The following is a 27398-nucleotide window of genomic DNA, read 5'->3' as shown; positions in this document are numbered from 1 at the left end:
ACGGACCGGGTCGGGCCACCGTGACATCCCCAGAACCGAGACAGAGGGACCCGGTACCGAGTACCCCACTGTCCTGCTCCTGGGGGCGATCCAACTTTGGCGTCACGAACACTTGGCAAACTACACCTTTAATTGGGCGCCCCTTAGCAGGGCCACGGACCGGGTCGGGCGACCGTGACATCCCCAGAACCGAGACGTAGGGACCCGGTACCGAGTACCCCGCTGCCCTGCGCCTGGGGGCGATCCACATCAATAATTGTAAAATTAAACAAGGTCGGCTATAGGTTTCCTATGTTAATAATTGCAATTGATCCGTTAAAATGGAATCACTGTGGATGGTGTTTGTATTGCATCGTTTTCTGTGCGCACACTGAAATGCATAAGTGAATCTCATGTGAAACCAGTGCATGGTGGAATCGTTCTCACATATTGTAGCTCCATGTGGAAAAATATTCATGTGATCTAACACATTGATTAACATTGCTCCATGTGCGGTCTGTGTGCAGTCCATTTTCCATATAGACAGCACTAGGACAAAAATACATTCATGTGAACATACCCTAAGGATGGAACTCTTGCGTCTCCCATTTCGCTGTCCATACTGGACATGCCAAGGAGAAATTGATACTTCACAGAGATTTTCCCTTGATCTGCAAGATCTGTTTCTCATAAGTATAAATGTATCTGTAAAAGTCTACATGTTCTTTAGAACTGTTACATTCGGCACCTAATGGACCTGTTTCAGGTAAGTATAAATCTACTTGCTGAGGACAGCTGAGTGCACTATTGGATGAATTAAGGCTGGGTTCACACTGCGTCTTTGGCATCCGTTAGACGGACTGCATTACACCGCGGCATAACGCGGGCTGCAGCGCTTTCGGGTCTGTCCCCGCTAGCGCAGATAGAGCATCGTGCAGTTTAACGCACGTGTTGAACGGGCTGCTTTAACGCAATGTGAACTTAGCCTAAGGCAATTTGCACAATTAATGTAATGTGAATTAACAAATGATTACCGGAATTATCCTTAAAGAATAATTGTCATTTAAAGTGTTCTTTCATAAACCAATAATACACATGAAAATAAAAAACCTTGTAAAATATCTTATCAGAGAAATCTGCTTCTTTCTCTGCCAGGATTGATCATTCATTTTTCCAAATTCTCAATTATCAGGTGAAATCCGTATTCAGTGAAGACAGAATATGTTACATTACATAGATAGAAGCTGGCATTTACTAAAGTAGAGGAGGTGAGAGGGGAGAGAGGCACTAGAGATAGAGTTCCTCCCTCTCTGCTCTACATGGAATCTTATCAGTAGTACCCGCCATCTCCTATCTCTGTAATGTAACAATATGTCTTCACGGAAAACAGATTTTATACCAGAATTGAGCATTTTGAAAATGAATGATCATTCCTGGTAGAGAAAAAAGATGATTTATCTGATGGGATATATTACAAAGTTTCTTATTTTCACATTCATATTCATTAATAAAATACAAATTTAATTGACAATGTGACAAAGTCACTGGTAAAGTGCTGGAGAGGAGATATGTGTGACCCAGAGTTTTATCCTCCAACACACTAAGGGTACCGTTACACAAAACGATTTACGAACGATCACGACCAGCGATATGACCTGGCCGTGATCGTTGGTAAGTCGTTGTGTGGTCGCTGGGGAGCTGTCACACAGACAGCTCTCCAGCGACCAACGATGCCGAAGTCCCCGGGTAACCAGGGTAAACATTGTGTTACTAAGCGCAGGGCCGCACTTAGTAACCCGATGTTTACCCTGGTTACCATCGTAAATGTAAAAAAAAAAAAACGTACATACTCACATTCAGGTGTCCGTCAGGTCCCTCGCAGTCTGCTTCCCGCACTGACTGAGTGCCGGCCGTAAAGTGAAAGCAGAGCACAGCGGTGACGTCACCGCTGTGCTCTGCTTTTACTTTCCGGCCGGCCGGCAGTCAGTCAGTGCGGGAAGCAGACGGCTAGGACCTGACGGACACCGGAATGTGAGTATGTACGGTTTTTTTTTTTTACATTTACGATGGTAACCAGCATAAACATCGGGTTACTAAGCGCGGCCCTGCGCTTAGTAACCCGATGTTTACCCTGGTTACAAGCGAACGCATCGCTGGATCGGTGTCACACACACCGATCCACCGATGACAGCGGGAGATCCAGCGACGAAATAAAGTTCCAAATGATCTGCTACGACGTACGATTCTCAGCAGGGTCCCTGATCGCTGCTGCGTGTCAGACACAGCGATATCGTATGGATATCACCGGAACGTCACGGATCGTACCGTCGTAGCGACAAAAGTGCCACTGTGAGACGTTACCCTAAGTGTCGTGATGGGTTAAGCTAATTTATATAAAGGACTGACTTTTATGTGGACATAGTTAGAGGGGGTGGGAGGATGTCCACCTTATCTCCACCCCAGGGTGTAGTTTGGGGCTTAAATAGCTGGGCTCCAGAGGCAGTAATGGTTCAGCAGGACTGGAGAGAGGATCTCCAGTGGTTTGTGTCCTGAGGAGGAAAGACTGATCCTGTGTTGCTCCAGAGAGGGTAGCTCCCCGCAAATGTATGGACTATGTACAGCATTTTGTTTTCTTTGTTGTTTTCCTTTTTTTTGCCTGAAGGGCTGTGTTTTACTTTTCCCTTTTTGTTGGTTTATGCTGCCAAATAATAAACCAACTGAAGATTTAAAAAGACAGTGTTCCTGTTTTCTGTCTGTGTTCCGCTGAGTGTGTTGAACTGCCACAAGGGTTACTCTTTAAGCAAATTCCTGTTAAGTGAACTGGTGAATTAATAAGTTAACTGCTGATTTTATAGTCAAGTGAACTGAGGAGACTATTGCCAAGTGGATTGCTATGATAATGATTATGAACAATGTGCCACAGAAAGATCACCTTTATTCTAACAATCAAAATAGGCTAGTCCATTCAATAATTTCTTTCACACACAGTCAAAATTTGTAATGTGAACTAGCACATTGACTTACAAGTATAATGGACAGTGTGTTTGTGTGCGGTTTGATGTGCACATGGGCATCACACTGACCAACTATTGTTTGTTTGGACATTACTAACTGACCAATTATGTGTACCATTAGGCTACGTTCACATGTTGCTTTTTTCTGCTTGTTTTCGGTAACCAAAACCTGATCTCTTGGCAGTAAAAATGCTGCAGGCAAAAAGCAGGCTTTGCTGCTTTTTTGCTACTTTTCTTGATGCATTTTTCAGAATCCCAAAGTTCAGCTTTGCTGCCACCATACAATTATGAACAATACAAGGTATTAGGCCTCCAGTGCAAGACATACTGTATGTGAAACCATAAAAGTGTTTTGCAAAAAAGGACAATTTGATCAAATTATTTAGTGGAAAAAGATTTTTATGTCTGAAAAAATAGTGACGAAAAAAATACAAAATTTATTGTTTGGAACTTTGGAGACATGCTGTCAGAAGTTTATAGAATAAAAGAACGATTTACATTTTACTCAAAAATATACCTATAAAGATAAAAATCAGACAAACTGAACATATAGCAGTGGTCCCTTAATTTTTGCCAGAGCTGTATATCTGCTGCATGTAACCACATTTTTTTTTTTTCAACTTGACTATATTGGCATCCATAGAGTATTATGTGCTACATTTTGGTGGAATATAACACTCCAAAAAACATAGTAACATAGTTATTAAGGTTGAAGGAAGACTTTAAGTCCATCTAGTTCAACCCATAGCCTAACCTAACAGGCCCTAACATGGTGATCCAGAGGAAGGCAAAAAAAACCCCATGTGGCAAACAGTAAACTCCAAAAAAGCTTTCAAAAATTATTTTGGATTCAATAGAGTATTATGTGTTTTCTGTTACATTTTGGTGGTATATAACACTCCCAAAAAGCATTCAATTTTTTTTCTGGATTCAATTAGTCATCCATAGAGTATTATGTGCTTTATGTTAAATTTTGGTGGTACATAACACTTCAAAATAGAGTTGAAAATGATTCTGGATTCAACCAACCAAACTTTAGTCCCAATAGTTGGCATGGCTGTGATGGCTCTAGAAGGGCCCATAGCCTAAAAGCTTGTTGATTGGATGTGCTGCAGCCTTTCAACAAACTTTATTTGGCATCCGAACAATACAATGGGTTTCCAGAAAAAGTCAGTGTTCAGAGTTTGTCTGGTACGAACTCTGAATTTTACAGTTCAGGTTCACTTATCTCTACAGATGAGCTTTGTCTGGTTTTGGTAAGGTTTTTGTTAGTATTTGTGTGGGCCGGGAGTGTCTCTAGGACTGAGCAGGTGCTTTCTCTGTGGGTTTTTCTCCTGGTTTTAGCATGCAGTCATTGATACAGATTGATGGTCGGTAGCTGACATGTGAGTGAGGTGGTTGCATATGTGCTTCCAATCGTCATCATGATGACTTGCCGTGGATAGGTTGCTAAGGGTTTTAAATTGTTTCTAGTTTTGCTTTTTTTTATTATTCACTATGGCTAAGTGTGGTTACACTCCAGAAACTTGTCAAATGTTCTCTATGGAATATATGCAATAATACGTGAAACAACACCGTAACACCATAAGCACAGCTACAAAATGGTGCTATAGTTAGGCTCCCACGCCATATACTTAATCAACATAAAACTTAGCACTCAACTTGGCATGCTTGAACAGAAGAATTTATTTTGCAGTATACTCAAAACGTTTCGGTTCAACATGAACCTTCTTCGGTTACGTAGTTCACCAGCGGTGGACTCCGCGTCTGGTGGTATGCACGCCTACACCACGTTCTCCTAAAGTACCTCTCTCCGCATACCACGGCTGTGTTTCCCCCTTCATAGATTTATTTTGGCCCGCTGACTTCTGGGCTCATGCATCACATGAATTCCGTATACGTAACTAACGCTTGCAAAACGCTTGTGTTTAGCGGAAATCTGCATGTCAATTCTGCATGAGTTTTACCGGCAGCAAGGAGTTGCGGAATTGCCGCGGAAATTTCCGCGGCAGTTCCGCAACGTGTGCACATAGCCTTAATGTCAGCAGGAAACAGGATTATAAATGTGATAAGCCTGAATATTTTTCATGTTTTTTCATATGCAGGACTGAGTGAGTGGAGGTAGATCAGCCCCTTGCAGTCTAACCCATGCCATGTGCTGAGAAGTGTGTTTGTGACAACTTAATGTAATGTCACTTGACAGAGGACTACCGGAGTTATCCTTTAATTGACGGTTACTCTTTAAGCGCATTCCTGTTGTGTGAACCGGTGAAATAATAAGTCAGCTGCTGATTATACAATCAGGTGACTGGAGGAGAATATGGCCAAGTGGATTGGTAAGTGAATGATTATGGGACCTTTTAAATTAACGTAAAAACATAGCATTATTGTGACTGCTTCTATATAAATCTCTGTGTTTATGTCTGCCTTGCGGAAAGGAGTCTGAGCAATGGGCTACTGAAGACACAATGTCATCTCCAAAAATCGAATGAGCCGAGAGCATTGTGTAATCTTTCACACAGCTGAAATTGTTCATGTGCACTATGTCACTGCTAATTTCTGCCTTTGCAATTATTTGTGTTCTGCTAAGAGGAGGGCTATGCAAGAATATATATATTTAAAACATTCATCACTACAACCAATGGCTATTTATTGGGAAATAGGCACGATTCTAGCGATTAGTTTTAAAGGTCTTGGCTAATATTTTTTATGATCAGTTCTTAGGATAGGTCATCGGTATCAGATGAGTGGGGTCTGACAACCGGCACCTTCTCAGATTGGCATTTGTCAGCTATGGAGTCACCCAGATGTAACAGTGGGTGGGATCGAACAGCACAGCTGTGTACATAGTGTAGTCACGGCTGCCAAGAGCTGCAGTTCAGAACCTATTCAAGAGCTGATAACAGCTGATCTGACCTCCACTGATCTGATAATTATTATTATTATTTATTATTATAGTTGAAGACTTATCTTCATTACACCGCGCAGCCATTTATTACAGTTTTGTCTGTCTCGAACATGACAAGAAAAATGGAGAGATCTTCTAGTTAGTTGACATGTTCCAAAAAGATACAGTTGTTACAAACTAGAAGCGATAAAGTTAATAAATCTTCCCACCTGATTAGGCTAGATTTACAGGTCTTTATCTTTTGTGCTTAGGGAGACACATTTCAGATAAAGGCCACATACACTTTAGTTAGCTGCCGATGAACAATAGTTCGGCAGAACGTTTGGCAGGCAGCTATCTCACCAACTCCGCCATACGCCGAGTCCTCCTGTGTTCTCTATGAGTGGGCCGTGTAGCTGATCTATAGAGAACAAACGGATCGGAAGCCTGAAATTGGACATGCTGGATCTTTATACCTCCAACAATCATCTATCCAGTGCCCCCATAGACATTAGACTGTTGGCCTAACCCATTGATATTGGGGGGTTCAGATGACTTTAGTCCAATGTGTATGGGATCCTTAAAACCTAGATGCCTGTAATTAGAGATTTTATACCTGATTCATTCTGCCTGTCATTTGGCAGCATGACTCACCTGATAGGTTCACTTTGTACATTTTATGTTAGAAAGAAACTGAACCTGATTCTCTAAAATGTTACCTGGAAAATCTGTAACGTTTTTGGTACTTTTGTCTCAAAAGATTTGATGGCGCTGAGATGCTCTGGTGCTTTCACAGAAGATGTGATCTACAAATAAAATATCAGGAGTGATTGACAAATAATAAATATCTTACGTGCAAACACAGACTTCAGGTTCAAACTATGTAAAACTGAAAAGAAATACAACACAATTCTTAGTGACATTTTTTTCTTTTTCATGTACTGATAAGAACTGAAGCCACCATGGTGGAATATGAAGGTTTCCAAAAGTCTGACATGTGCCTGATTGAAGAGAAGTCATAATAACTGTAGGGAACCAATCTAAAATTAGGATGGAAAAATATATTTACACCTATAAATGCAATAAAATGGCCCTTGCTGGCAAAATGATACAATATTTTGTGTTTAGAGCAGGGGTTAAAGGGGTGGCACGTGAAAAAGAAGATCAAAGACACCAAAAATAAAATTTCGCCGATGTGGCGCACAGTTTCTTCATGCTTAAAATATGTAAAAAGTGTATCTGCTTACTTTATTTGTGTTGAAATGCAATGGCCTCGATTCATTAAGATGGAGTTTTTTATGCTTGTCTTAATGAATTAGGTGCATCTTATTCCAGTGCTCTCTTCATTAAGGGGGATCTGTCACCCCCAAAATCGTATATGAGCTGCGGCCTCCGGCATCAGGGGCTTATCTACAGTATTCTGTAATGCTGTAGATAAGCCCCCAATGTATCCTGAAAGATGAGAAATAAAGGTTATATTATACTCACCCAGGGGTGGTCCCGCTGCGGTCCGGTCCGATGGGCGTCGCAGCCGGCCCGGGGCCTCCCATCTTCTTATGATGACATCCTCTTGTCTTCTTGCCGCGGCTCTGGTGCAGGCGTACTTTATCTGTCCTGTTGAGGGCAGAGCAAAATACTGCAGTGCGCAGGCACCGGGCCTCTCTGACCTTACCTGGCTTGTATAGGGCGCCAGTCACACAGGTACTGGCAGCGCACAGTGCTGGCTCACAGCTTAGTAGTGATGCTTATAATATTAGATCAGGCTTGCTGCCCAGCAGTATATAAGTGCAAGAGAAAAGAAAAAAATCCAGCTCCAGGAGTAAAATCTTCAGAAATTTTATTCAAACATCTTTAAAAATTGGAAAGCTACTTACAAAAAATATGGATCACAAAATAAGGATGGAAACAACCATCAAATCGCTGGACGCGTTTCGAGCGCTAAAAGCACTCTTAGACTTCAGCATAAGAATGAACAGAAAAGTCCCGGATATAAAAAGCAATACAACAGGTGGATACAATCAGTCTGATCTGAATCATTGCCAAGCTGACACAGCGGCGAGGGAAAAAAACCAAAAAACAGTCTGTTGTTTCTATAAATTTGTTCAATCGCGTAGACTTTTAGACTTTTAGTTTGCCTGTTATGTCTATGCGATTGAACAAATTTATAGAAACAACAGAGGAGGAGACAGAGAAAGAAAATTACGTGATAAAGAGGCATTCTGGATTTACCTGCTCAACACCCGTGTACCCACATGGTTAAACCTGAGAAAAGAAGCGATGTTGCATTATTAACTTGTGTTTTATAACATTTTTTCTTGTATCTGTTTTATTTATATTTGTTTTGCACACTTTCTAAGTCGGTTTTTGATTTATTTATTTTTTTTTTTCCCTCGCCGCTGTGTCAGCTTGGCAATGATTCAGATCAGACTGATTGTATCCACCTGTTGTATTGCTTTTTATATCCGGGACTTTTCTGTTCATTCTTATGCTGAAGTCTAAGAGTGCTTTTAGCGCTCGAAACGCGTCCAGCGATTTGATGGTTGTTTCCATCCTTATTTTGTGATCCATATTTTTTGTAAGTAGCTTTCCAATTTTTAAAGATGTTTGAATAAAATTTCTGAAGATTTTACTCCTGGAGCTGGATTTGTTTCTTTTCTCTTGCTCATTAACTGCAGCGTTGGACAGAGACGCTTTCCCTGCTCGGATTACACTTGGACTATGGAAAATTCTGTTATGCGGGTGAGCTGAAATATAATGTTTTTTCTTTTCAAGTATATAAGTGCACCCCACAAGGACAGACACCCCAATTCCCCCAGTCAACATTAAAGGGCCTGGCAGCAAAAAATTTAGTGCAATAAGATGAAAAAGATATATAATGTGTATGCGGTTTTAGTCAATATTGTGACCAGAATACACAAGCCTTGCAACCCTTGTCTTATGAGTCCCTACACTAAATGCAAAATTGAAACACAGCAAAGGGACAATATTTTATGTACTTTAGCTGTGTTTTGCTTTGAGATAAGTAAAAGCATATTAAAGGTCAGCATGGCGGATCAGTTAACACCTTTGCTTTGCTGCCCTGAGGTCCTGGGTACATTCACCCCTTGGTGGGATATACCAGGAGGCCAGCTCTGCATGGGGTTTGTATGTTCTCTGGTTGCTTGCATGGGCTCCTACACTCCAAGGATTTACTGATAGGGTATTCAGATTGTGAGCGCATAATAAATAAGGAGTTAGAGAGTTATGTTGGCGCTAGGTGAGGATGGATATGGAAGAAGTAGCGGTGAGTGTGTAATATACTCTCCCCACTATATAACGTTCACATTTGCGTTGTTGGGCGCAGCGTTTCCGACGCAACGCAAAACACATACACAACGCGTTTTTTTACGCATGCGTTCAACGTTTACATGAATTTTGGCCGCAGAAAAACTGCATCATGTAGCGTTGGCTGCGCCCGGACTGTTGCGCCAAAATGATGCATGTGTCAGAAAAACGCTAGACAACGCATACCGGCGCATGCCCATGCGCCCCCCATGTTAAAGATGGGGGCGCATGATGCATGCGTCGGTATCCGTCGGCGACGCTGCGCCCAACAACGCAAATGTGAACGTAGCAGGACTGCAGCAGCAAACTCTTCTCGCTTGGTTCTCCAAGCAGGTTAGTGAAGTGAAGAGCTATTCTGCGAAGGGGCAGTAGTGTGGTATCCACCGAGTAAAGAAGTCTCTTACCAATTGTAGGCGTGATTCCTTTATTAGAAGATTCTTAAAACACACCAACTGTTTTTTGGCTCGAGACGAGAGCCTTCGTGAGGAGTTATACAGAACTGGTGTGTTGCGTGGGTTATATAGTAGTAGCAGGCTGAAAATGTCACAGTTACACATGTGATCTATCTGGTCCAAGGAAGTGGACCCTCTGGGTCACGGCTTCAGAGCCCCCGAGGATGAGTGGACCAGATGATGCCACCCCCTGTACAGGGAGAGTTAGGGACAGGCCCAAGGAGGGTGAAGCTGCAACTGCCGGAGACAAAGGGACGACTGGAGTTAGAACACAGAGAGAACGGCAGACGGAGGGAGGACGGACGGAACTAGTGAAGTGACTAGAATGGCGGAGGCACTGGACAGATGGAGGCAGCAAAGACTGGGTACTGACCGGTAAGATGCTAGCACTCGACAGATGGAGACAACAGAGACTCTGGACTGGCAGGGTACGGCAGGAACACAGGACTGGCAAGATATGGCAGGAACGCACAGTTGGCAGGAGACGGCAGGAACGCAGGACTGGCAGGTGACGGCAGGAACACAGGACTGGCAGGAGACGGCAGGAACACAGGACTGGCAGAACACGGCAGGAACACAGGACTGGCAGGATACGGCAGGAACACAGGACTGGCAGGACATGGCAGGAACACAGGACTGGCAGGAGACGGCAGGAACACAGGACTGGCAGGACACGGCAGAAACACAGGACTGGCAGGACACGGCAAACAGAGACAGTAAGAGAGACACAGCAAAGATAACACGGACCTGAGCCTAGGAACCTAAGGGGATGCTGGCAAGCCAGCGAACGCAATAGACGCAAAGGCGTCTAAGCAGGGCAGGTGCTGGGAAGAAGTACCCGACGAGCGCCGCCATATTGGAGGCGGAGCCGCCGGGTCACGACCTCCCAGAAGCCCCAGCGACGAAAGGAGCGTGTTTGCGCATGCGCGAAGCACAGAATGGATGAGCGCCGGAAAAGCTGGAAGACAGAGAGCAGGAGGGAGCATTGGGAGCGCGCCGGCCGGACAGGTGAGTATGAGGAAGCGGCGTAACAGTACCCCCTCTCTTACCCCCCCCTCTTTAAAACTGGAAAGGAATTTTTTCAAGATTGTTGGAGCGTTGATGTTCTCTAGGGGTTCCCAGGATCTCTCTTCGGGACCAAAGCCTTTCCAATCAATTAAGTAGTAAGTCTTACTCTTAATAATTTTCCTAGCAAGAATATCCTTAACCTCAAAAGTAGCATCGGAAGAAATAGGTAAATGAGAATGCGACGGAGCAGAATGAAAATGATTGAAAATTGCGGGTTTGAGGAGTGAAACATGAAAAGAGTTAGGAATACGTAACGAGGAGGGCAACTTCAACTTGTAAGCTACATCATTAATTTGGCTAGAAACCTCAAAGGGACCGATGTAACGTGGACCTAATTTTTGAGAGGGAATCTTGAGTCTAATGTAGCGAGAGGATAAGCAGACCTTGTCAGCCGGACGTGTACCCACAGGGTTAAACCTGAGAAAAGAAGCGATGTTGCATTATTAACTTGTGTTTTATAACATTTTTTCTTGTATCTGTTTTATTTATATTTGTTTTGCACACTTTCTAAGTCGGTTTTTGATTTTTTTTTTTTTTTTTTCCCTCGCCGCTGTGTCAGCTTGGCAATGATTCAGATCAGACTGATTGTATCCACCTGTTGTATTGCTTTTTATATCCGGGACTTTTCTGTTCATTCTTATGCTGAAGTCTAAGAGTGCTTTTAGCGCTCGAAACGCGTCCAGCGATTTGATGGTTGTTTCCATCCTTATTTTGTGATCCATATTTTTTGTAAGTAGCTTTCCAATTTTTAAAGATGTTTGAATAAAATTTCTGAAGATTTTACTCCTGGAGCTGGATTCTTTTCTTTTCTCTTGCTCATTAACTGCAGCGTTGGACAGAGACGCTTTCCCTGCTCGGATTACACTTGGACTATGGAAAATTCTGTTATGCGGGTGAGCTGAAATATAATGTTTTTTCTTTTCAAGTATATAAGTGCACCCCACAAGGACAGACACCCCAATTCCCCCAGTCAACATTAAAGGGCCTGGCAGCAAAAAATTTAGTGCAATAAGATGAAAAAGATATATAATGTGTATGCGGTTTTAGTCAATATTGTGACCAGAATACACAAGCCTTGCAACCCTTGTCTTATGAGTCCCTACACTAAATGCAAAATTGAAACACAGCAAAGGGACAATATTTTATGTACTTTAGCTGTGTTTTGCTTTGAGATAAGTAAAAGCATATTAAAGGTCAGCATGGCGGATCAGTTAACACCTTTGCTTTGCTGCCCTGAGGTCCTGGGTACATTCACCCCTTGGTGGGATATACCAGGAGGCCAGCTCTGCATGGGGTTTGTATGTTCTCTGGTTGCTTGCATGGGCTCCTACACTCCAAGGATTTACTGATAGGGTATTCAGATTGTGAGCGCATAATAAATAAGGAGTTAGAGAGTTATGTTGGCGCTAGGTGAGGATGGATATGGAAGAAGTAGCGGTGAGTGTGTAATATACTCTCCCCACTATATAACGTTCACATTTGCGTTGTTGGGCGCAGCGTTTCCGACGCAACGCAAAACACATACACAACGCGTTTTTTTACGCATGCGTTCAACGTTTACATGAATTTTGGCCGCAGAAAAACTGCATCATGTAGCGTTGGCTGCGCCCGGACTGTTGCGCCAAAATGATGCATGTGTCAGAAAAACGCTAGACAACGCATACCGGCGCATGCCCATGCGCCCCCCATGTTAAAGATGGGGGCGCATGATGCATGCGTCGGTATCCGTCGGCGACGCTGCGCCCAACAACGCAAATGTGAACGTAGCAGGACTGCAGCAGCAAACTCTTCTCGCTTGGTTCTCCAAGCAGGTTAGTGAAGTGAAGAGCTATTCTGCGAAGGGGCAGTAGTGTGGTATCCACCGAGTAAAGAAGTCTCTTACCAATTGTAGGCGTGATTCCTTTATTAGAAGATTCTTAAAACACACCAACTGTTTTTTGGCTCGAGACGAGAGCCTTCGTGAGGAGTTATACAGAACTGGTGTGTTGCGTGGGTTATATAGTAGTAGCAGGCTGAAAATGTCACAGTTACACATGTGATCTATCTGGTCCAAGGAAGTGGACCCTCTGGGTCACGGCTTCAGAGCCCCCGAGGATGAGTGGACCAGATGATGCCACCCCCTGTACAGGGAGAGTTAGGGACAGGCCCAAGGAGGGTGAAGCTGCAACTGCCGGAGACAAAGGGACGACTGGAGTTAGAACACAGAGAGAACGGCAGACGGAGGGAGGACGGACGGAACTAGTGAAGTGACTAGAATGGCGGAGGCACTGGACAGATGGAGGCAGCAAAGACTGGGTACTGACCGGTAAGATGCTAGCACTCGACAGATGGAGACAACAGAGACTCTGGACTGGCAGGGTACGGCAGGAACACAGGACTGGCAAGATATGGCAGGAACGCACAGTTGGCAGGAGACGGCAGGAACGCAGGACTGGCAGGTGACGGCAGGAACACAGGACTGGCAGGAGACGGCAGGAACACAGGACTGGCAGAACACGGCAGGAACACAGGACTGGCAGGATACGGCAGGAACACAGGACTGGCAGGACATGGCAGGAACACAGGACTGGCAGGAGACGGCAGGAACACAGGACTGGCAGGACACGGCAGAAACACAGGACTGGCAGGACACGGCAAACAGAGACAGTAAGAGAGACACAGCAAAGATAACACGGACCTGAGCCTAGGAACCTAAGGGGATGCTGGCAAGCCAGCGAACGCAATAGACGCAAAGGCGTCTAAGCAGGGCAGGTGCTGGGAAGAAGTACCCGACGAGCGCCGCCATATTGGAGGCGGAGCCGCCGGGTCACGACCTCCCAGAAGCCCCAGCGACGAAAGGAGCGTGTTTGCGCATGCGCGAAGCACAGAATGGATGAGCGCCGGAAAAGCTGGAAGACAGAGAGCAGGAGGGAGCATTGGGAGCGCGCCGGCCGGACAGGTGAGTATGAGGAAGCGGCGTAACAGTACCCCCTCTCTTACCCCCCCCTCTTTAAAACTGGAAAGGAATTTTTTCAAGATTGTTGGAGCGTTGATGTTCTCTAGGGGTTCCCAGGATCTCTCTTCGGGACCAAAGCCTTTCCAATCAATTAAGTAGTAAGTCTTACTCTTAATAATTTTCCTAGCAAGAATATCCTTAACCTCAAAAGTAGCATCGGAAGAAATAGGTAAATGAGAATGCGACGGAGCAGAATGAAAATGATTGAAAATTGCGGGTTTGAGGAGTGAAACATGAAAAGAGTTAGGAATACGTAACGAGGAGGGCAACTTCAACTTGTAAGCTACATCATTAATTTGGCTAGAAACCTCAAAGGGACCGATGTAACGTGGACCTAATTTTTGAGAGGGAATCTTGAGTCTAATGTAGCGAGAGGATAAGCAGACCTTGTCAGCCGGACGATACGGAGGAACGTCTAAACGCTTTTTATCAGCATACTTTTTCATTCTGTAACTCGCCCTCTGAAGCACCTCCTTAGCCTCCTGCCAAATTTTGGAGAATTCCACAGACAAGGAATCCGCCGCCGGTACACCTGAGGTGGGGGAACCAGGGAGAGGAATGCCGGGATGTTGCCCAAAAACAATAAAAAAAGGAGATTTAGACGAAGATTCACTAGTATGGTTATTATAAGCAAATTCAGCCCAAGGAAGAAGAGACACCCAGTCATCATGATGAGCATTAGTAAAATGGCGAAGATAAGATGTGAGAATTTGATTCACACGCTCCACTTGTCCGTTAGACTGGGGATGGTATGCAGAAAAAAATTTAACGATACCTTCATAAGTCCACAAAGAGCCCTCCAGAAACGAGAGGTAAACTGAACTCCACGGTCAGACACGATATGCTGAAGGAATCCATGAAGCCGAAATACTTGATGAAGAAAGACCTTTGCTAGCTCAGGAGCAGAAGGTAAACCAGGTAGAGAGATCAAGTGAGCCATTTTGGAAAATCTATCTACCACCACCAAAATTACTGAGCAATTAGAAGATTTCGGCAAATGAAACGCGAAACGTACGTCGGGGCTTCATCTTTGTAGACACTCTGCATGGAAGATAGCACACATAGGTAAGCTCAGCTTATGGTTCATGGCTTAGCCATATTATATATTATTCTCTCCGGGCATTTTGCAATAGGTGCGGTGGTGTTGGTTACTAGGGCTTCCCCTCTATATGAGGTGGATTGGTCATTGTACCATATACTCCCCTGTTCCCCTTTTTACATATCCCTGCACTCTGCACTTTATTGCCCGGCTATTAGGGTTAATATATATAGCAATTGTAGTCTTACTACTACACCCTTGGTATATTTTCATGTGCTTACTTCTATACAGGTGTTTTATGAGTCATACACCTTGTCCTCAAATCACCAATGTTATTTTCTTTGTATTGTACCAATAAATTTACAATTTTTGCATAACTTCTTTATTATGCTTTGTATTTTTTGCCTTGGGGCAATATGCTCTCTTGTATTTATTTAGTCCATGATGTGGGAGTTTTGTCCTTCCCCCCCCCTTTTTTCAATTGTGTGCAATGGGCACACCGTTTAGAAGGGATTTTTTCATTAATTGTATCCGCAAGGTTGGTGTATATTATATAGGACAGATTCTTGTAATCTGTAAAAATAACAAAAGGATGTACAGCCCCTTCTAGGAGGTACCGCCACTCCTCTAGGGCCAATTTTATGGCCAGTAATTCCTTGTCACCTATGGAATAGTTTTGCTCCGGAGGAGAGAAAGCTTTAGAGAAAAACCCACAGGTGACTAATTGACCTGAGTTAGACCTCTGGAGTAGGACCGCTCCAGCTCCAATAGAGGATGCATGAACTTCAAGGATAAACGGTTTATTGGAATCAGGTCGATGGAGCACTGGTGCTGAAGCAAACTCTTGCTTTAGAGTTTGGAAAGCAACTTCGGCCTCTGAAGGCCAGAGATTAGAGTTTGCCCCCTTGCGGATCAGAGCAGAGATTGGTTTGGTCACAGAAGAGAAATGAGGGATAAACTGTCCATAATAGTTGGCGAAGCCAAGGAATCGCTGAATAGCCTTCTCTCCCGAAGGACGTGGCCAATTTAGAACGGCCGACACTTTCTCAGGATACATCTTTAGACCATCTTCAGAGACAATATAACCCAGGAAAGGTACCGAGGACTGTTTGAAGACACATTTCTCAATCTTCGCCAAGAGATGATTCTGTCTTAAACGTACTAGGACTTGACGAACATCACGCCGATGAGTGGATAAATCTGGAGAAAAGATGAGGATGTCATCCAAGTAGACCACGACACTGGTATAGAGGCAATCACGAAATATATAGTTGATGAACTCTTGGAACACCGCAGGAGCATTACAAAGTCCAAAAGGCATTACCAAATACTCGTAGTTACCATCCCGAGTGTTGAATGCTGTTTTCCACTCGTCCCCCGCACGGATACGGATCAAGTTGTAGGCTCCCCGGAGGTCTAGCTTGGTAAAAATTCGTGCACCCCTCAAGCGGTCAAAGAGTTCTGAAATAAGAGGCAATGGGTATTTATTCTTCACAGTGATGTTATTTAACCCTCTGTAGTCAATACACGGACGAAGGGTACCATCCTTTTTCACAAAAAAGAAAGCCGCCCCAGCTGGAGACGAAGATTTTGAATGAAACCTTTGGAAAGGTTCTCTTGAATATAATCCGACATAACTTGAGTTTCTGCCGGCGAGAGAGGATAAATTCTTCCTCTAGGAGGAGTGGTACCAGGTACAAGGTCTACAGGACAATCGTAGGGACGATGTGGCGGAAGAGTATCTGCCTCCTTTTTGTCAAAAACATCCGCAAAAGAGGCATAAACAGAGGGCAACCCGGAAGGAATGGGAATGGGACAGGGAACACCAACAGGACGCACCAGCAGCAGACAACGAGTCTGACAAGAATCCCCTCAGCGAAGAATGTTGCCCCATGCCAATCTAAAAAGGGTTCGTGGACCCGTAACCATGGAAGACCGAGAAGAATGGGATGAGAGATATTGGCTAAAACAAAAAACGAGATTCTCTCCCTATGAAGAGCCCCTACTTGAAGCTCAACTACCTGAGTGACTTGAGTGACAGTTTCTTGCAGAGGTCTTCCGTCTACGGAAGCTAGGAAAAGAGGATTCTCTAAAAACTTAATAGGGACAGAAAACTTAATAACCTCCTCCAACCTAATAACATTTACTGCTGCACCGGAGTCCACATAGGCCTCAAGAGAAATACGCTTATCATGAGCGTGCAACAAAACTGGCAGAGTGAGGGGTAGAGAGGTTTCACATGCACCTAGGGAGGCCTCTCTTACCTGACCTAGGTGGAGGAGCTTTCCGGACGTTCTGGTGAGAGGAGAGGAGCTTCCACAGTAAAAACAGAGACCCTGGGCGCGTCTCTCCTTCCGACATTGTTCGGAGAGTTTAATGCGATCCACTTGCATCGGTTCTGGAGCAGGAACCGAAGCAGAGACTCTGGGCCGTGGACTGGGAGGTCTACGAGAGGGCATAGAAGAACGAGGAAATCTTTTCTCCCGAGCTCGCTCCTGAAAGCGAAGGTCTATGCGAGTAGCCAATGCAATTAAATCCTCCAAATTAGTTGGAGTATCACGACCTGCCAATTCATCTTTAATACGGCTAGAAAGCCCCTGCCAGAACACCCCTACTAATGCCTCATTATTCCAACCCAAGTCAGAAGATAAAGTCCGAAACTGGATAGCGTATTGCCCCACCGTTAAAGAGCCCTGCAGTAAATTAAACAAAGCCTCAGTAGTTGAGGCCAAGCGACCCGGTTCATCAAATACTGCATGGGAAGGAGTTCAAAATGAAGACGGCACTGATTGAGAAATCCCCGACATTGTTTGGGATCTCCATTAAAGCGAGGGGGTTTGGCTAAACAGGGAGTGGGATGAGGAGCTAGAGCTGGTGTAGCGGACTGAAGAGATAGCAGACGACTATCAACTGAAGCCATATACCCCAGAATTTGGGACTGAGCGTCGCGCTGCTGTGCCAGTTCTTGTTGCAAACCGGCCAGCTGAGAGGCATTCCCCGGGTCAGAGGACTGGAGGGCAGAGAGACCGGAGTCCATAGACTTCATAAAAGACATCATGCGAGACTGGTTCTCCCGCAGAAAAAGAAGCTCTTTCTGCGTGGCCGCAGCTCCAGCGGGATCCATGGCCTTTGCGTACTATCAGTTCTAAGGAAGTGGACCCTCTGGGTCACGGCTTCAGAGCCCCCGAGGACGAGTGGACCAGATGATGCCACCCCCTGTACAGGGAGCAGAGGCGTAGCTAAGGGTTCAGCTCAGGGGGGGCGAACCATCTGAGTGGGCCCCTAACCCTTGATTACAACTATGGTGGCACACTTTAATCATGGGTATAGGGGGAACCTCAGCAGATGATCCTGCTGTAATCGAAAATGTATAATGGCCCCCGCATTGGCCCCCACGTTGTATCTCCCTTGGATTCTGGTCTCTGACCCTTTCTGTGGGCTGCAAATTGCAGAAAATAAAAACAACCAGTAAATGTGTATAGAGTCCATCATATGGGAATAGGTCCCTGAATGAATCCAGGTAACCCTAAAAGGAATACTCTTGTCTGGACAAGACCCTAAAGAGGTGAATGGAAAGAAAGAGGAAAGCAGAAGAAAGGGGGAGGTAAAATATCACACAATGAAAGAAGAAAGTGCGCCCCCCCGTATGTCATCTCTTCTTTTTTTGCCCTTCTCCCCATTTGCGGGCCATGTTATTCAGACTGAGTATACATATGCAGCTAAAGGTGATTGTGATTATCTATACTCACCTACTGGCTGTTCCCATTTTTATTCTATTTGGCTTTTCATCATATATATTTATACTCAACTTTATGGGGATTTTTATTGTTTATATAAATAGCATTTTCATGTTTGTTACCTTGTATTTACTGATATGAGATGACACACACTGGACTGATAGGACCCTGAGGCCATGTTCACACTTTGCGGTGTGCTCTGCAGGTTTATCCCGCAGAGGAATTGATAAATCTGCAGGGCAAAACCGCTGCGGTTATCCCTGCAGATTTATTGCGGTTTGTTCCGCGGTTTCCGCTGCGGGATTACTCCTGTACTATTGATGCTGCATATGCAGCAATATGCAGCATCAATAGTAATGATAAAAATAATAAAAATTGGTTATACTCACCCTCCGATGTCCGGATCTCCTGGGCGCTGCACCCGGCGCTCCGGTTCCAAAGATGCTGTGCCGAGAAGGACCTTCGTGACGTCACGGTCATGTGACCGCGACATCACCACAGGCCCTGCTCGCACAGCAAACCGAAGACCGGACGGCCGCGGGCAGCGCTGAGAGGTGAGTATAGCATCATTTTTTATTTTAATTCTTTTTTTTGTTATACTATTTATGGGTCCCAGGGCCTGGAGGAGAGTCTCCTCTCCTCCACCCCGGGTACCACCCGCACATTATCCGCTTACTTCCCGCAACGTGGGCACAGCCCCATGCGGGAAGTAAGCGGTTCAATGCATTTCTATGGTGCAGAATCGCTGCGATTCTGCACAAAGAAGTGACATGCTGCGGGTTGTAAACAGCTGCGTTTCTGCACGGTTTTTCCCGCAGCATGTGCACTGTGGTTTGCGGTTTCCATAGGGTTTACATGTTAATGTAAACGCTATGGAAACTGCTGCGGACCCGCAGCATCAAAATCACCGCGGATCCGCGGTAAAAACCGCAAAGTGTGAACATGGCCTGACCCCAGCTACAGGACCACATTACAAGAGATAGAGAGAGAGATGCTGAGAGACTGAGAGACAGAGAGAGAGAAGACAGAGAGAAAGACAGAGAGCGAGACTGAGAGAGACAGAGAGCGATACCGAGACAAAGAGACAGAGAGACTGACAGAGCGACTGAGAGAGACTGACAGAGAGGGACTGAGAGACTAATAGAGTCACACAGAGAGACAGACAGAGAGAGACTGACAGAGACAGACAGAGAGCGAGACAGAGACTAACAGACAGAGAGAGAGACTGACACAGAGACTGAGATCGAGACTGAGAGAGCAAGACAGAGAGAGAGCGAGACTGAGACAAACTGAGAGAGAGAGTGAGACAGAGACTGAGAGACAGAGAGAGACTGCCAGAGACTGAGAGAGACAGAGAGAGACTGACACAGAAACAGAGACTCAGAGAGAGACTGAGACAGAAAGACACAGAGAGCGAGACTGAGAGAGACAGAGAGCGAGACCTTGACTGAGAGAGACAGAGAGACTGAGAGAGACAGACAAAGAGACAGACTGAAGAGAGAGACTGACAGAGAGACAGAGATTGAGAGACAGACAGAGAGACAGGGAGACTGACAGACTGAGAGCGAGACAGAGAGAGAGCGAGACAGAGAGAGAGCGAGACTGAGAGAGCGAGACAGAGAGAGAGCGAGACTGAGAGAGACTAAGACAGAGACAAACTGAGAGTGAGACAAAGACTGAGCCAGAGAGAGACTGACAGAGACTGAGAGACAGAGACTGAGAGACAGAGAGCGAGACAAAGACTGAAACAGAGAGAGACTGCCAGAGAGTGACAGAGAGAGACTGACAGAGACTGACAGAGACAGAGACTGAGAGAGTGATTGACCCTGAGAGACAGAGAGAGCGAGACAGAGAGTGAGCGAGACAGAGAGAGAGCGAGACAGACAGAGAGAGCGAGACTGAGAGCGAGACAGAGTGAGCGAGATAGAGAGTGAGCAAGACAGAGAGTGAGCGAGACAGCGAGAGACAGAGAGCGAGAGAGAGCGAGACAGAGAGTGAGCGAGACAGAGATAGACAGACTGACAGAGAGCGAGACAGAGAGCGAGACAGAGTAAGCGAGACAGAGAGTGAGCGAGACAGAGAGAGACAGACTGACAGAGAGCGAGACAGACTGAGAGAGAGCGAGACTGAGAGCGAGACAGAGTAAGCGAGACAGAGCGAGACAGAGTAAGCGAGACAGAGAGAGACAGAGAGAGCGAGACAGAGACAGAGAGCGAACGAGACAGAGAGAGCGAGACAGAGAGCGAGACAGAGCGCGAGACAGAGCGCGAGACAGAGAGCGAGACAGAGCGTGAGCGAGACAGAGCGTGAGCGAGACAGAGACAGACAGAGAGAGCAAGACAGAGTGCGAGACAGAGAGAGAGCGAGACTGAGCGAGAGACAGAGAGCGAGACAGAGAGCAAGCAAAACAGAGAGCAAGCGAGATAGAGAGCAAGCGAGACAGACAGCGAGATTGAGAGAGCGAGACAGAGAGAGAGACTGAGAGACTGACAGAGACACAGAGAGCGAGGGAGACAGAGAGACTGACAGAGACAGAGCAAAACGGATGCAAGAAACCTCAGGGACATGTCAGGAGGGGAACAGTGTCCTGCCTCCTCCTCACTGCACAGTGCAGTCACCTCCAGCCCCCTGCAGCCTGAGCTCCTACGTCGTCCTATCTCCTGTCCTGCTCCTGTATGCAGGGCAGGGAGGGAAGAAGCAGCGTCCTGAAGTCTCTCTGCAGACAGACACCACACAGCCGGCAATGTGTGCGTCTGCAGTATGCTCTGCTGGAGGCAGCAGGTACAGTGCCCGGCACCCAGCGTCCCCGGGTACATGCTCCTCTACAGAACAGACCGCAGCAGAGCAGGGAGATTCTGTCCCTGCTCTACTGCAGAGCTCAACTATATTGGCGTGCACAGCAGGCTAATACAGTTAAGGGTAGCGTAGCTCCAGGTGGGCCCCCTCTGAGCTCCGGGCCCGGGGCGACAGCACCCTCTGCCCCCCTGGTAGCTACGCTACTGACAGGGAGAGTTAGGGACAGGCCCAAGGATGGTGAAGCCGCAACTGCCGAAGCCAAAGGGACAACTGGAGTTAGAACACAGAGAGAACGGCAGACGGAGGGAGGACGGAACTAGTGAAGTGACTAGAATGGTGGAGGCACTGGACAGATGGAGGCAGCAAAGACTGGGTACTGACCGGTAAGATGCTAGCACTCGACAGATGGAGACAACAGAGACTCTGGACTGGCAGGGTACGGCAGGAACACAGGACTGGCAAGATATTGCAGGAACGTACAGTTGGCAGGAGATGGCAGGAACGCAGGACTGGCAGGTGACGGCAGGAACACAGGACTGGCAGGAGACGGCAGGAACACAGGACTGGCAGGACACGGCAGGATCACAGGGCTGGCAGGATACGGCAGGAACACAGGACTGGCAGGACATGGCAGGAACACAGAACTGGCAGGAGACGGCAGGAACACAGGACTGGCATTACACGGCAGGAACACAGGACTGGCAGGACATGGCAAACAGAGACAGTAAGAGAGACACAGCAAAGATAACACGGACCTGAGCCTAGGAACCTAAGGGGATGCTGGCAAGCCAGCGAACGCAATAGACGCAAAGGCGTCTAAGTAGGGCAGGCGCTGGGAAGAAGTACCAGACGAGCGCCGCCATATTGGAGGCGGAGCCGCCGGGTCACGACCTCCCAGAAGCCCCAGCGACGAAAGGAGCGCGTCTGCGCATGCGCGAAGCACAGAATGGACGAGCGCCGGAAAAGCTGGAAGACAGAGAGCAGGAGGGAGCATCGGCAGCGTGCCGGTCGGACAAGTGAGTATGAGGAAGCGGCGTAACATGATCATCATGTATTTTCCTCATATACTGGTACAATGTACAGTTCTGGTATCATTGTTTAAAGTAGTTTAAATGGTGAAAAATAAGATATTAAAATAATTCAACTGGTTGATAATATAACACATAAGATAGAAAATGTAAAAATTACATTGCAATAAATAGTAATGTCGTTTGTTTGTTGATTCATGATACAAATTGTAAGAAAAAGTATCAAGTTCATTGTGATTCATCTTTTTCCCAGTAGATTTCACTTATTTTCCATCTTTCCTTTCGTTCAGCCCATACAGACATGTGGATTCCAGTTTGTACATCCAGAAGATTTCTCTTCATTTTATCAATTCATATCGGTTCAGTTTGTATTCAGGTATTTGGTCTGTTGACAATGTCAGAGTGTTACTAGACCAAATACCTGAATCTGGAGCCGAAAACCCATTTGTGTGTTTAAGAATCTTCTAATTCCAATTCCAATTGGTAACAGACTTATTTACTCGCTGACAGCGCACCACTGCTCCCCAGAAGATCAGCTCTTCACAAAATAAATAAGTGACCAAGTAGAGAGATATTAGATTGCACATTGTCTTACCAACACACTATCTTGATGAGGATAAGATGTAATTTAGGCTTGGACTGGCCCACAGGAGAGCAGGAGAATCCTCTGGTGGGCCTCCACCCTCTTATATGAGCAGTATTTGGCACAATATAATTCAATGTACAGATAAAGGCAGCATCTTCTTCATTTAACAATCTAGCCCGTTCGTTGTTATATATATTTGTGATAATGTCACATTTGCATGTAGCTGAAAAGTGGGGCCCTGGAGTTGGTTACTGATGGGCCCTTGGCACCCCAGTCTGACCCTGCGGCCAGTGCAGAGGGTGCAGGCAAACTGATACAGATGTCGTCAGCCTGGAGTCAAGTGCAGGCGTGATTGTAAAGCTGAGTGCAGGCATCGCCCAGTTCATAGGGATGAAGTGTCGTAATTTGTATAAGGCTTCCAGATGTATGCCAAGTTACAATATTTAATAACGCTCTGGTGCAATTCAGTGACTTGTATTTATTCATGGTCGGAGGAGAAAAATGGCTATACCGATGAAGTGGTTGAGGGTAAGGTCACCCATGTATATCCATGATCTGGCCCAGCAAAACTTCCACACTCAGATTCCATCTTAACAAACGTATCTTTACTGTTATACATTTTCCTTAACACAGCGGAACACAATAATAGACAATACAAAAATATGCCTATTCACAGAGATAACGTGTAATAACAAACTATCCCTCACTGTCCCTATCCACACGTTACCAGTTCCTTTGCTCCAGGAGGTTATCTTCCCACGTCGCAGGCCTGTCTGTCACTGCAGGGGGACGCTCCAGCCGAAGAGGAAACAACAGGGATTAAACAAAACTCTGTCTCTCAGGTCCAGACTGTAGTCCTTGGGGTTCAGCCGGTAAGGATGGAATGTTCGGCCTCTCAACAGAGGACCCGCTTACAGTTCATGGGCTCCAGGATCTCTGAAGATGTCACCGCTGAGTGCTCCGCAGTGTGGGAGCTGGGAACAATCTGGATGTCAGCTTCCGAGAGAGAGAGGTCATCCAGGCAATCTTCTATATCGCATCTACGGGAGGATGCCAGCACACACCGACCTCTCTCTGCACACACCAGTTTCCCGGGCTCTCTTATTTCCTCCCCTTCCTGTTCACATGACACAACAGGGGGAAATTTAGCCAATACAGTTTGTTTCTCTGTAATCACATTCGGCATAGGTATAACTTCTGGCCACACGGGGGCAGTGTCTGTCACAGATTCTATGTCAATGATAATAGAACAGTCACAGCCGGCCAGCTCACTACACGCCCCCCCACTCAAAGGTTGGCAGTCCCTGTCAACGACTGACTCCAGGGTGGCGATGGCTGTGGAGGTTGTAGGACCCGGCTGTGAAGAGGGCCACACATATTGGTCTCTGTAGGACTGTCCCGGGGGCACTCCCGCGGTGGTCCTCGCCGTCCGCCTAACGGGTGCTAGTCTCTCTCCCCGATCGGTCACCCCACTCTCTACCCCAGTCGGTAAGTCAGTCAGGCGAGCAGGGGTAGGGATGTCTTTCACCTCTACATCCCCGATATTGGTGTCTCCCACAGTATTAGTGATATCCATCTCTCTAGGTATCACAGGAGGGGAGTCAGGCTGAGAACGACAGGGGCGCAACATGTTACGGTGCAGGGTGCGGAGGCTGCCGCTGTCTTCGCCTTGTACTTGGTAGACGGGGCCACCAGGATACGGGTGTCCGATTATTCGATAGACTTCGGTCTCCCACTTGGGCCGGAGTTTTCCTTGCGGTTTCTTTATACGAACCAGGACCAGTTGACCCACATTCAGTAGGTCTTCTTGTACTGGAAGTGGATCAGCGTGGACCTGGTCCTGGATCTGCTGTTCCACAAGCCGGTAGACAGTCTCCATCCTTTGACGGTGTGCTTGTAGCCAGGAAGGATAGGTACCACAGGTGTCTTCGTCAGAGTTAGACAGGTGTAGCTCATGGATGCCTTTGCCTGGGCGGCCAAAAAGGAGGGTGTAAGGCGTGTATCCGGTGACAGAATGGACTTGATTGTTATAGGCCCACAGCAGTTCTGGGAGGAATCGAGGCCAGTCGGGTTTTTTGTCTTCTGCTGAGGTTCGGATCAGTTGTAAGAGGGTCCGGTTGAAACGTTCACATGCGCCATTCCCTTGTGGATGATACGGGGTGGTCCTGGACTTCTTGATTCCATACATCTGCTGAAGTTCTTCAATGACTCGCCCTTCGAAACATGCCCCCTGATCAGAGTGCAGCCGCTCCGGACACCCGTAGACCCGAACGAAGTGTTGACAGATGGCCTGTGCAGCCGATTCAGCAGTCTGATCTTTGGTAGCAACAGCGACGGCGAATTTCGTGAAGTGGTCCACCATCACCAGACAGTACTGGTAGCCACTATTCGACGTTCCGATCAACAGATAGTCCACCATCAACAATTCGAGGGGTCTGGATGTGCTAATAGTCTGGACGGGTGCACGCTGCTCAGTAGACTTGTGGAGTTCACATGTACGACATCTTAGGCAGACGTTTTCAACCAGCTTACGGAGTCCTGGGCAAAAAATGAATTGCTGGGTCCACCGGAGGGTCTTGTCTACGCCGAAGTGGCCATTCCTTCTGTAGGCTTCAGCCACCATCTCATGGGCCAGCTGCACCGGGACGACAATCTGCAAACATTCTTCCAGCATATGGGATAAAAGGGCCCTGCGATACAAGACTCCATCCTTCACGATCAGCCGATCCCATTGGGCAAGTAAGGCAGAGGCCCTGGTTGATAGTCGGGCTCTTACTTCGGAGGGTGGTTTTTCTTGTGTCTTCACGTACTGCTTCAGTAAGATGTGTTCAGGGTCTCGATCTTGAAGCTTGGCCCATTCTTGTTGGGACAGGGGGGACCCCACTGTGGCTTCGATCCCGCCTACAGCATACTGGCGGCTATCTTCTATTTGTTTAGCTAGCCGGGCAAAGTCAGGCAGTTCATCTTCCTCCAACTCTTCATCCCGGTCCCCCACTGGCGGGGATGATGTCACTCTGGAAAGGCTGTCAGCATTCTGATTCTCCGTCCCCGCTCTGTATTTAATTTTGTATTGGAATCTAGAGAGCCTTGCCATCCAGCGCTGTTCCATTGCCCCTAGATTGGCATTTTCTAGGTGGGCGAGAGGATTGTTGTCTGTCACGACCAGCACCTCCGCCCCTGTCAGGTAGCCAGCACATTTCTCTGTCATGGCCCAGGTCAGGGCCAGGAGTTCCAGGCGGAAAGAGCTGTAGTTGACGGGGTTCTTTTCGGTGTCACGGAGGGATCTACTGGCATAGGCTATTACGCGTTCCTTGTTATCTTGGACTTGGGAGAGGACCGCCCCGAGACCTTGAAGGCTGGCGTCGGTGTATAACTGGAACGGCAAGGTGTAGTCAGCATATGCCAGAACAGGGGGTGATGTCAGAGCAGCCTGGAGCGCCCGGAAGGATTTTTCTTGGTCGGGCCCCCAGCTGATGCGTCATCCTCTGGGACTGTTCGCGGTACCTCGGAGGGTCTCATGCAGTGGTTCCGCAAGCCGGGCAAAGTCCTTGACAAATCGGCGGTAATAGCCCGCTAGCCCCAGGAAAGCCTGGACTTCTTTGATGGTAGTTGGTTGTGGCCACTCTCGGACAGCTGCTATCTTCTCTGGAGAGGGTTGGACACCTTCGGCCGAGATCCGGTGTCCCAGGTAATCGATCGCCTGCTGGAATGCTGGAATAGACGGCACTTGCTGGGCTTCAACTTCAAGCCGTGTCTCTTCAAGCGCTGGAACACTTTGCCAAGCTTATGAAGATGATCCTGAAAGGTGGCGGAGTATACCACGATGTCATCAAGGTATATCAGCGTGAATTCGAAGTTGAAATCTCCCAGACAGCGTTCCATCAGTCTCTGAAAGGTCCCTGGTGCGTTCCTCAAGCCGAATGGCATCCGGTCAAACTCGTACAGGCCCATGGGAAGGATGAAGGCGGTCTTTTCTCTGTCCTTCTCACTCATGGGGACCTGCCAATATCCACTGGCCAAGTCTAGAGACGAAAAATATTTGGCCTTTTTCAGGGCGGTCAGTGACTCTTCGATCCGGGGGAGTGGATAGGAGTCCCGGATCGTGCAAGCGTTCAGCCGACGGTAGTCTACGCAAAATCTCAGGGATCCATCTTTCTTTTTGACTATCACCACGGGTGCAGCCCATGGGCTCTGGCTCTCCCGCACCACTTGGCGTGTAGCATAGATTCCAAGAGGCTTTTCACCTCCTGGTATTGTTGAGGTGGTATTTGTCGGTACCTCTCGCGAATAGGGGCAGTATCGCCCGTGGGGATCTCGTGTTGGATACTGGTGGTGTACCCGAAGTCGGTGTCATGCTTTGCAAAGGAGATAATATAATGAGGGGGCACCATAGAATAAATAACAACTGGGATCCAACCTTGGCCTTAAAAGGAAGACATATGAAGAATAGGAAGAAAAAGCAAGGCCAAATAAAGTGGGGATCACCAGACGGC

General features: G+C 46.8%; 1 protein-coding gene across 2 annotated transcripts in view; it reads right to left on the bottom strand.

Moving 5' to 3' along the window:
• LOC143784153 (aldehyde oxidase 1-like) overlaps nt 1-27398 on the bottom strand; it is a 291675-nt gene that overhangs the window by 154205 nt on the left and 110072 nt on the right. For both annotated transcript variants that reach the window (XM_077272028.1, XM_077272030.1), the window contains exon 16: nt 6600-6686. In XM_077272028.1, the coding sequence (XP_077128143.1) occupies nt 6600-6686 (87 nt within the window). The remainder of the gene's footprint in view (nt 1-6599; nt 6687-27398) is intronic.

Source organism: Ranitomeya variabilis, chromosome 7 (genome assembly GCF_051348905.1).
Source record: "Ranitomeya variabilis isolate aRanVar5 chromosome 7, aRanVar5.hap1, whole genome shotgun sequence".
In the NCBI taxonomy this organism is placed as follows: domain Eukaryota; kingdom Metazoa; phylum Chordata; class Amphibia; order Anura; family Dendrobatidae; genus Ranitomeya; species Ranitomeya variabilis.
The sequence above is the reverse complement of the archived record's forward strand: the minus strand, read 5'-3'. Positions and strand labels throughout refer to the sequence as shown.